Source organism: Perca fluviatilis, chromosome 1 (assembly GCF_010015445.1).
Source record: "Perca fluviatilis chromosome 1, GENO_Pfluv_1.0, whole genome shotgun sequence".
Taxonomy (NCBI): Eukaryota; Metazoa; Chordata; class Actinopteri; order Perciformes; family Percidae; genus Perca; species Perca fluviatilis.
The window spans coordinates 39,259,166-39,270,369 of NC_053112.1; the positions used below are offsets into that span (position 1 = coordinate 39,259,166).

General features: G+C 37.7%; 1 protein-coding gene across 2 annotated transcripts; it reads left to right on the plus strand.

Moving 5' to 3' along the window:
- The first annotated feature begins 268 nt into the window (after positions 1–268).
- LOC120565968 (CD209 antigen-like) lies at positions 269–7,221 on the plus strand. Of its 2 annotated transcripts, none has more exons than XM_039812130.1 (7): positions 269–427; positions 757–870; positions 2,011–2,109; positions 2,215–3,009; positions 4,419–4,567; positions 6,012–6,121; positions 6,213–7,221. In XM_039812130.1, exons 2-7 carry the CDS (start codon positions 765–767, stop codon positions 6,349–6,351), a joined length of 1,398 nt encoding a protein of 465 aa, XP_039668064.1. In that variant the 5' UTR covers positions 269–427; positions 757–764; the 3' UTR covers positions 6,352–7,221. The 2 variants fall into 2 exon arrangements, with proteins under 2 accessions (XP_039668064.1, XP_039668072.1); XM_039812138.1 differs by having other exon boundaries at positions 286–427; positions 754–870.
- Positions 7,222–11,204: the final 3,983 nt, after the last annotated feature.

The following is an 11,204-nucleotide window of genomic DNA, read 5'->3' on the forward strand; positions in this document are numbered from 1 at the left end:
TTGCAGGAGGCCAGTGTTTATTCCAACCAGACACACAAACTGTCTGATTTCACTAATGAGTTAATTGTGTGTCAAAGTGTGTTTATAAGGCACAATCAGTGTTAAGATCAATCTAGGAGGGGCCAAGAGTATACTGAGTTTAATTTCAACTGTTAGGTTCAACCTAATCGGACTTCTCTGACTAACTCACAATTAGAAAGGAAGGAGACTCTCGCTCCGCCTACTGACCAACCCTCAATCTCTGCTCCACTGGCCACAAGTGTGAAGAAACCCATTTAAAGTTGGTGTGACATATCAAATTGCAACACTTTAAAGGAGTGAAGTTACAGGGAGTTAATAGGTTAGGTTTTTCTCTTTGAGATTGCTCAGAAAAAAATTCCTTCATATTTCCAATTCTTTGACTGTATCATCGTGTCTACAAGCAGAGGTAAGATTTATTTTTGTTTATATATATATATACATATTGTTGCATTCATTTTATGTAAATCTGGTATTACTACACTACAAATATGCTAAACCTAGACAACCAACTTTTTTATGCAATGAGCAAAAAAGAAGTAGGAGTTTCAGCAGCTTAACAACATATGCAGATTTTTGAATGCTGGTAACGTTAATACAAGGTCTGTAGATCTTCTTTATTTCAAGATAGGAACTTACTTACTTACAGGGAACTAATTAAAAGGGGACAGATTTTTTTTTTAGTAACCTTATTGAAAAACTCTTTCAGAGGCTAATACTACTGTTTTTTTTAAGCAGATGAAAAGATGTCTGTTCAGTACAGTGCCTCTACAGTGACAAACATGGACATTGACAACAGTAAAGTTGGCTATAAGCAACTTTTAGGAGATGGCAGCAAGCTCCGGTTATCAGGTAATAAAATAAGAACTTCATTCCAAATAGTGTTGGCTGACAATATTAACTATATAAACCATGAGATAATAACAAATTATTGTATGTGTAAGGCAACATCAGGATTAAGTTAAACATTGTTTTCCTAACTTTGTAAAACAAAATGTAACACATAAATACAACTTGCTAAAACAAATCTTCAATTCCAATTCAAATGAAACATTTTAAATGTAGCAACAAAATGATCAAAACTTAAAAACAGTATCTAAAATTACATTATAGATAATATAAACATAAACAATTGAACAGATGGCTCAATGTCATCGATCCAGCTATTTGAGTCAGTAATGGTCTGATATCTGATATCTGAAGCGCATCGTGCATCAGCCAATACAAAGCAACATTGGCATCCATTTGGACTCATTTTAATGGCAGCAGCCAGCACCAGGCAGGTAGAAAGATTCTGATAAACCAACTGCACACTACCTACCCAGCACTACACAGCAGATAGACAAAGTTAATTAAAACAGTGGAGCTTCTGGCAGCTAAAAAGTGTGATATTTCCCTCAGGAGTTGGTGCAGACCAAAAAAAGAGCTAAAAGGAGAGTGAATATTGGACTTATAATTAATAAGGGCCAAATATGTCTTTATATTGAGCAAATCACTGAGCAGGACTGATAAATGACATTATGAGATTTATATAATTGTTGCATTAATGTGATGAAGTGTTATGATTGTTCAGGTAATTGACACTCGAGTTTTGTTTCATAAATCCATAACCATTTTCTCAATTTAACGTAATAGATAAATCAATATAAAACAAAATATACTACGAAGTAAGATTTTGTCTGCATCACCAAACTCCACCCAACGATTCAGCAACTTATTTTCAGCCACCATTTTTATAAATTTGATAAGTCCTCTGGTGTGTTATACATTATACAAATTATGTGATTTATGTTGGTATAATGTATATGTTGTTTTCAAAATAATAATGAATTATGTCTACAATAATTAATTGGTCAGCGCTTGAAAGAATGTTTTGTATAGTATTTCGCAACATCACTCCATACAGTAATACAGATGAAGCAAATGAACCACAAGTTCCTCAGAACACTTCATTCATTTTAACTTTCTCTTTCTACCTCTGCTGTCATTCAGTGTATGCACTGAGAAACAACCCTTTCAGGGCTGCTACAGTGGGCCTTGGGCTGCTGTGTGTTCTTCTGTTGGCTGGGGTCATAGGTCAGAGTGTGCACAGTGAGTCCACCTCTTTGTTTTATTCTGTCAAAGATTCACATGTTTGAGAAAGTTCATGGTAAAATGACAGATTTCTTTTTACTGATATCCCCCATCTCCCTGCAGACCGAAAAGTACAGCAAGACCATCAGACCAACCTAAAAGCCATGAATACTGAGAGAGAGAAACTACAGGAGAACCTGAAGATGGTGAAAAGTGATAAAAAGATTTCTGAGACAGACCGCAACACGTTACAGCAACGTTATGATCAATTAATTATAAGCAGAGACCGGATCCAGTACAATAACAATATACTTACCCAAAAATTAAGTACACTTACGGTTAGCCAAAGCCAGTTACAGACCAGTAATGCTGCTGCCACTAAAGAGTTAGAACAGCTAAAAGCCAGTAATGACCAGTTGCAGACTAATAACAATGCCTTGACTGCCGCCAAAGACTTGTTACAAAAGAATTTCGATACAGTGCTCAAACGCAAAAATGAGGCACAGGCCAATTATGAGTCAATGACCAAAGACAGGGACAATATACAGAACAAATTCAATAATGTAACCAGAACAAAGGAGCAGCTGCAGATGAGATATAACGACATGATTAAGAAGGTAGAGCATTTGCAAGACAGATACAACTTCACTACCAATGAGAAAAACACCATAGCAAGCAGTCACCAAAACCTGACGATATCGAAAGAAACTCTGCAGGCCACGTACAACCTGCTGGTGAAAGAATGTGATGAGTTGCGCACTTCTTACACATCCAAGGTTCAGGAAAAGAACGAGCTTGAAAGCAGTTGCAAGAATGCAACTGTGGAGAAAGAGCTGTTGCAGATGAAAAATGGCAACCTGACTGCTGAGAGAGACGAGCTGAGGGCGGAGCTTGAGAAACTGAAGAAAATAGCTTCAGGTAAGCAAAAAGACTTATATGCTCATATTATGCTTATTTTCAGGTTCATAATTGTATTTAGAGGTTATATCAGAATAGGTTTACATGGTTTAATTTTCAAAAAACACCATATTTTTGTTGTACTGCACATTGCTGCAGCTCCTCTTTTTGTGTTGAGCTCTCTGTTTTAGCTAGAGAGTGAGACATCTCACTTCTGTTCCATCTTTGTTGGGAGTCGCACATGCGCAGTTCCTAAGTCAGCACTACTAGCCAGTCAGAAGCAGAGTATGAGGGCGTGCTCTGACAGTACCTAGGTAAGGACTACTAGCCAGTCAGAAGCAGAGTATGAAGGCGTGCCCTGACATAGCTAGGTAAGGACTACTAGCCAGTCAGAAGCAGAATATGAGGGCGTGCTACGCTAGCTAGGTGAGCATTATAACATGTGTTACAAAGTGGCCCACGTTTGTCTCTGAAGTAAAGGCTGGACTATAATAGAGCTGTTTGGAGCAGTTTGTGAACAGTGTTTTCTGTTGGAGATGGTAAGTCCCTTTGGGGGGGACTTTGGGCTTTTTCACTTTGTAAACCTATAACGTGAACAAAAAAGATACTTAACACAATAAAGGAAAGGGAAAACGCCAAAAAGCATAATATGAGCACTTTAAGACAAAAAGTACATATTGACTATGTTTACATGCACATAATAGTCTGGTTTTTGCCCTTATTCCAAGAATGACTATTTTCCGACTAAGTTGTTTACATGGTTAATGAAAGTGAATATTCCACTAATGTTCCCGTTTACATGCAGCCGTGCAAAATAGGATTCTTTGATAGTTTTCCACTGGTAGGGGACTTATTTGACCATGCAAACACAGCAGCGCTAATTCAGTTCTTCTACCACCATCTTGAAGAGGTCGGGGTTGCGATGTTTGTGCATCTCCAAAAATCTGTTGATATCCAAGTCTTTAATAAAGTTTAAAAGTCAGCCTTGCAAACTGTTGGCTAGTTGGTTTGTGTACAACAACCATAGCAATGCACAGAACTGGCAATAAGCTGTAAACAGGAAAGAGGCTGTAAACTGCAGTAAAAACCCAGATTGAGACACATATTCCAAATGTGCTGTACACATGTCCAAAGAATGCCTCTAAAACCCAAATAATAACAGTATGTCCCACATTTTAATCTGAAAATGCTAAATTCAGAAAAAGGCGGAATATGCTGTTTACATGACTGAAATTCGGAATATTGTCCTATTCAGAATAATAGTGGAATATTGGTGTGCATGTAAACATACTCATTGAGTATGTTTCATATTGCATAATGTCTTATGTGACTGAAAGGTCTGTAACCCAAACTCCAAACCTTTTTTTTACCACAAACAAACCATCACTTTAAAAGTATACACCAACTAAATGATTGTGGATATTTTGCAGTTTCAGGTAGGAAGTGCCCCACTGGCTGGAACAGGTTCGAGTACAGCTGCTACTTCACCTCAATTGGCAAGAAAAACTGGACTCGGAGCAGAGAATACTGTCAAAGCAAAGGCGCAGACCTGGCAATCATAAAAAGCCAAGAGGAAAGGGTTTGTGCATTTCTGCATGATTGTATGTGAATGTGTCACCAGAGAAATGGCCATGAAAGCTCCATGAATCACCTTCTTCAAGGCATTTTACTTATTCGAAGCTTCACTATATATGATATTTTCACATTACCAATGGATCACTCGACGATGTATAATGTGAAAAGGGGTCGCTTGTAGTGTTAAAGCCACAAATAATTATTACCCAACTCTGCAGCTCCACAAAGCCTTTTAGCATCTTTCTGCTCATAGTTTTGACTTTACAAGCTGCAACTTTACTCTTTTGGTTCATGTCTCCTTAAACACAATGACGTTGGGCAGAACATCAACATTTTTTAAACAATGCAATACAGTTTTCAATCACCTATTCATTTATTAGAAAAATAACTTGAAAGGTACACTACTGGAACTAAGTTAGAGCTGCTACCCTGAGTCCAAACTACATGTTTTATGTCATATTGAATATCTCCAGATCAATACAGTGCAATCACTTACTTTTTGTAGCAACAAAGTCAACAAGGTCCTCCATGCAATTGTAGAACGCCCAGAAACTGTTTAATCTATCATGGAATTATAGTGTCTCTCAGGTTTGTAAAAAAAAACAAATCATTATGAATCCAAAAATTAAGTCACGTTATCTCCCATATATCCGGGAGGTCATTCAGTCAGCCCTGGATGTGTAAATTAATGTGATTTGGCCTCCTGATGTCTCAAAGCAAAAATTCAGTGGAGATGTCAACTAATGTTTTGGATAAAAGAGTATGGACTTGTTTTGGGGGAAAAATATAAATATGTTTTATATTTGTGTTAGCTACTGTGTTTATTTTTTTTCCCATGATTGCCAATATTTGAGATAATAATTTCCAAAAGCCTTCTTTAGTATTGTTCTCTGTGTAATTACAATACATTTCTATGAGATTCTATTTCGGTTTAGTTTTTCTTTTGACTTGACTTGAATTTATAGTCATATAATAATTTATACATTTACGTGACCTCCCTCCAACATACATATCCAGATAGCCCAGGTTGCCCTGAAAAACATGCTATCTATAACTTGATTCTGCATGAAAGGGTTGAGGATATACAAGCATTATTACACAAGGAAGCCAGGCGAACTAAATATTGAAAAAAATAGCTTAGACCTCGGGGCCAGTATTCCACAGCCACAGTATTGACATAACCTCATAAAGTGTATATGGTGAAAGTGTTTGGAAACATTTTATAAATAGCAAACTCAATATTTGGTCTCCACCAACCCTGAGGGAAATATCACCACTATGTTTACTAGCTTGCTGCCAAATCATTTCATCCATTGTTAATAAAGAAATATTGCAGCTTTAGGCTATTTGTTCTGCTCATACCCAAATAATAACTGCATTCATGACATTGTGAATTTTTGTGTAAGAAACCTGAGCAAAAACTTAATGTTTTGTTTGTTTCCTTATAGCGCTTCATCAATGGCTTGTATTCCAGTGATAAAGAAGTCTGGATTGGATTGACTGATGAAGGAGTAGAAGGGCATTGGGTATGGGTAGATGGGACACCACTGACCACAGCGTAAGAAAATAAACTCATATCTCTTAGAACCTGTAAGGACAGGATAAAACAGTATTTATTTTCATGTTGGATGTCTCTCCTTGTCCGGCAGGTACTGGGATAAAGGCCAGCCCAACAGCTACAGCGGGAGGAACCAGGACTGTGTGGAGTTCTGGCACCGTGCGACAGGGTACGGCGACTGGAATGACGAGAACTGTAACATAGAACAAAATTTTATCTGTGAGATGTAATTTTCCTGTACATGCTGGCCACTGTCTGGTACTAATGATCATTATGCCAATTTTATATGACCAATTTATATGACTAATTTACACAAAATTACACACAGCATTGCCAACAGCTAAAGCCTGAAATGTACTGTTTTGTGATGAGTATTGTATTATCAAGTTAAATTTAGCAGATGGCCTATCTTGTGCTGGAGCAAACTATCTTGGTGATGTGGAACCAGCTGGCTTCAAAGGGGACTAAAATATCTGTAAATACTGTAGAAACAATTATTTTAGTGGTATAACTCATTTATGGAGTTTAATCGAAAAATTTGTCTTCTGGCTCCAGGCCCTGGTCTGCCAACAGCTAAAAGATAGGCATACATGGTGAAAGTGAAAAAAGGCTGCTTAATTTTTAACGGAAATGTTTTGTTGTTGCTTATTTTCTATTCTTATAAACACCTTTCATATATTGATTCATGTAAACGCATAATGAAGTGCCACTAGTGTAATGGATCACACTCGTGTAGTTTGTCAGTATGCTCCAGTAATTTGGATGGTTGCCCCGTTTCTATAACATGACTAAGTCAAAACCTAATATGTGGCTGGTTAATGTGCTAAATTGTGGGCAAATTGTTACACAAACAGTAGGGGCATCGAAATTAATCATTGTATCGATGTGTGGGATACGGACGTGGATGATTCTGCATGGATGCAGTGACAGACCATAATCAGTTATTGCCTACTGATGTTGCTTGTTGATTGTCCGCTCGCTGCTTTTTTTGTTTTTGCCTTTTGTCTGTTGACTGTTGTGTTCAGCCTGCGCTACATTCAGGAAGTGTCTTTTTCATGAGAAGATACAATAAAAAGGGGATTTCATATTGACTGCTTAAATTTGGCGATGAAAACCATGTGTAGAAATATATAATAATGAGGAGGTGATGCATTGTGATATTGATTCGTCAGTGACGGTTAGTCAGTGGTAGTGCCAATGTGAATGGATATTAAATGTCCACCTGTTTGAATTGTCTGTAGTTGTCCCAGTAATAGATGCTCTTAGTGTACCGAAGTAGCATAATATCACATATCACGTCAAAAAATGTTACAAGAAGAAAAAAAATACTTCCCAGTCATGTCTTAAGACGTTTGATTTGAAAGAAAACTCATGATGCAGATTACACTCAGTAATATATTAGTAAATGGTGGAGTTTATTAATTAGTCAGTATATAATACAGTTTATACAAGGTGACACATATTTCGATAAAGGTTGTGTCACATACTGTACTTTTATTGTACAACCAGATTTCGAAAAATGTACTTAACATATGATGACAGCTGACGGTCAAATCTGATCAAACCAGTCCCTATCAAGCAGCTGAGTTTTTAAATCTCTCTCTTAAACTCTCATTAAATACCCAAATATGTTTTTTTTTTAAACATGAGAGGATCACCAGTTACAGCATTGCACAATAAACCAGTAAAACACTACAAAGAGCATGAGTCCCATAGCCATAAATCCTACATGTTCCTCTTCAGACCGCCTTCACACTAGCCGAAGAGTGTGTTGTGAGTGCTGTAGGTGTTCCTTCCATTACCTTCCTCCTTCAATCCATTTGGAAGACTAAATGAAATGTTTCACCTAGTGTGCACACTAGTTGAAAATTAATGAACACTATAGTATATTAGTATATAGTATTAATAAACACTATAATTATAATGAACAGTCACGCACACACACCAAATGTTCTTACATATTTACAATAATCATCACCTATTAACTATAATACATTAGATTTAGGAGCTTTTTAATTTCGGTGAAAACTGAAGATGTTTGAGAGAAGTGGACATTTCCGAGGCAGGAAAAGTCTAATAAAAGACATTAATGTGTCGCATTGTGGAAAATGTAGCATCTTTATCTTGCCCTGCATAATGAGCTTCTCCCATAATTCAATTCAATTCAAGTTTATTTATAGTATCAAATCATAACAAGAGTTATCTCAGGACACTTTACAGATAGAGTAGGTCTAGACCACACTCTATAATTTACAAAGACGCAACAATTCCAGTAATTCCCCCAAGAGCAAGCATTTAGTGGCGAGGAAAAACTTCCTTTTAGGGAGAAACCTGGGACAGACCCAGGCTCTTGGTAGGCGGTGGTGTCTGACGGTGCCGGCGAGGGGTGTGATGAACAGTGGCAATTATAGTCACAATAAAGATAATGGAACAATGACCAGAAATAGTAGTTCATGCCATAACTGGTGGGCAAACATGCTAGCACGTCCCTGTTAGAAAGTAATTGCTATAAATCTGTAAATCAGCGAAAGAAGAAAAACATGCCTGCCTCATGCACATTCCAAATTTTCTCCAAAACTTTCCATTTTCAGCGTGTATCTTGGGAGCTCGGAGGTTGTTGTTGTTTAGCGAAGGGATTTTGAGAGTGGTGCACACAAATAAAACAAGGGAGCCACGCGTTGGATGTGTGGCTTACATTGTAGCTTACAAGACTTTCCAAACTTCCCTCACAAAGGGCTGGCCCATTACCTCAATGGAAAACAAAACTAAAACTTTTATTCTCAAAAAGTAAGGAGATAATCTTTCCCAGATTTGGTATTATGTGTGTGGACTCAAATAAACACTCAGAGGTCAGTTTAGGGTGTAGAAGATGTAATCTTCAGCCTACACACACACACACACACACACACACACACACACACACACACACACACACACACACACACACACACGCTTTCCCACTGTTTGGTGTGTATTCATCTGTCTGTCTATCTAGAATGTGTACTCCCCCACCCACTCAAACAGGTAGGTGGTGAGTTCTCGGTTTTGGCCATAGAGTACTGCTGTGTGGGTGCAGCTCCATGTACACTGACACCACTCCTCAGAAAGGTAAAAACTGTCTCCATCTAACTTACTTCTAAAACACTTTGACACACAACTTGTGCTCAATCATTCTCTTTCCAACGTTTTACTGTCAGTTATCAGAAACACAATATTGTCTGGATAATTAAAGCTACATTGTGTAAGAATTTCTCCCATCTAGCGGTGAAAATGTATACGACAACCAACTGAATATTACTTTCTAGCTCCTCCCATCCCGAGCGTGTTTTAACTCCTATGGTGGCTGTATTATTTCATGAAGTACGACTTCGTCCGTGAGTGTTCCTTCCAGTGTAATAATAGTTTTCAGTCTTTCCAGAAAAACGCAGAGTTTATTTGTGATTGTTGCGGGCAAAAATCCTTGATTATGCGGCACGTTTTCTTAAAAAAATGCGATGGAATATGCGGTATATTTATGCAATTTTATGCAATGAAATTGCGGGAACTTGCAAAAAAGGCGGCAACTTGCAAAAATTGCGGGAACTTGCGGTTTGATGAAAAAGAGAAGAAAAAGTGATTCCCCCAACACCCTGCTTTTTTTAAACTTAATTTCCAAAAATAGTTTACAGATATTCAGTCATTGCAATAAGTAAACAAATAAGATACAAAAATATATACAAATAATATAATATTGAAGTAAAAATAAAAGTAATAGTCTAAACAGAGGGAAATAAAAGATACAAAAAAGATACAAGATACAAAAGAGACAGACTTTCAAAAATCGTTAATAATATAGACAGAGGAGCACTTAAACAAAGAGATTTGAGTAGACATCAGATATTAAGATAGCTTTCTTATTGGATACAAACTTAAGAGACTCAAAGTATCAACCTCCAACACCTGCTTTTCGATGATGTGCACGTCGCGTAATTACATCACTTCATAACGTTCCCATGGAAACGGGGGAAAATGGCTGCTCTTGTGTGAAGTAAACGCAACCTTTTTTCAACTTTCTGCTAAGATATATGTGACTTTTTTGCAACAAAAATGCGGGGATTATGAAATCATGCAAGCACCGCATAGTTTGCACGGAAATCGGCAATTTATGCGGCAAAAGTGCGGCATATTTGAAAAAATGCGGCCCCCGCATGAATATGCGGACTTTGGCTGATTATGCATTGAATTATGCGATCGCATAATCGCGTTTTCCTGGGGGGACTGAGTTTTACGTTATTTTGGTACCATTTCATTGCTAACATCAGCTACCAGGTTCCCAAACATATGCAAGCTAATGTTAGTAAAGTATAAAAGCTATCGTTATTAAAGTGCCCATATTATGAAAAAAACACTTTTTCTGTGATTTGGGGATTTCTTTTGTGTCTCTGGCGCTTCCACACACATACAAACTTTGAAAAAAATCCATCCATGCTGTTTTGAGTGAGATACAGTTTCTGAATGTGTCCTGCTTTCAGTCTCCTGGTGAGCTGTTCAAAATCGGCCTTGGACTGTGACGTCACAGTCCGAAATGAGCTGGCTAACCACAACCGTTAGCTCGTAGCGTTAGCCGGCTAACGCTAACGCTAGCATGCTACGTCGTTCTCAATAGCAAAGCACTGCTACAACACACACAAGTTCACCATAATCTCCAAAAGAACTACTTACATGTGCGCCCTCATTTAGAAGTCTCCCAGCTAATCCTGCCTTGTAACTGACCAAAGTTGGAGAAACAGGCTTTCTTTTACTGTCTCTAGAGTTAGCTAGCTGACATGATCTACATCTGAGCTACTGCGCATGTGCGAGTGCAATCAAAGATAGTACAGAAGAAGAAGATGAAAAGAGGTCTCACTCTGTAGCTAAAACAGAAACCAGGTGAAAAGAGGATCTGCAGCAGTGAGAGAGAGCTGTGCAGTACAACAACAATATGGTGTTTTTTGAAAATTAAACCATGTAAACCTATTCTGGTAAAACCTTATAATACAGTTATGAACCTGAAAATGAGCATAATATGGGCGCTTTAAGTATATTGTACGAGATAATAGTGTAA

Bases quoted from the DNA above. Each gene is read 5' to 3' on its own strand.
- LOC120565968 (XM_039812130.1), top strand. From the start codon at position 765: ATGTCTGTTCAGTACAGTGCCTCTACAGTGACAAACATGGACATTGAC. The intron at 2,110-2,214 runs GTGAGTCCACCT...ATCTCCCTGCAG, and splicing joins CATAGGTCAGAGTGTGCACA to ACCGAAAAGTACAGCAAGAC. The intron at 6,122-6,212 runs GTAAGAAAATAA...CTTGTCCGGCAG, and splicing joins GGGACACCACTGACCACAGC to GTACTGGGATAAAGGCCAGC.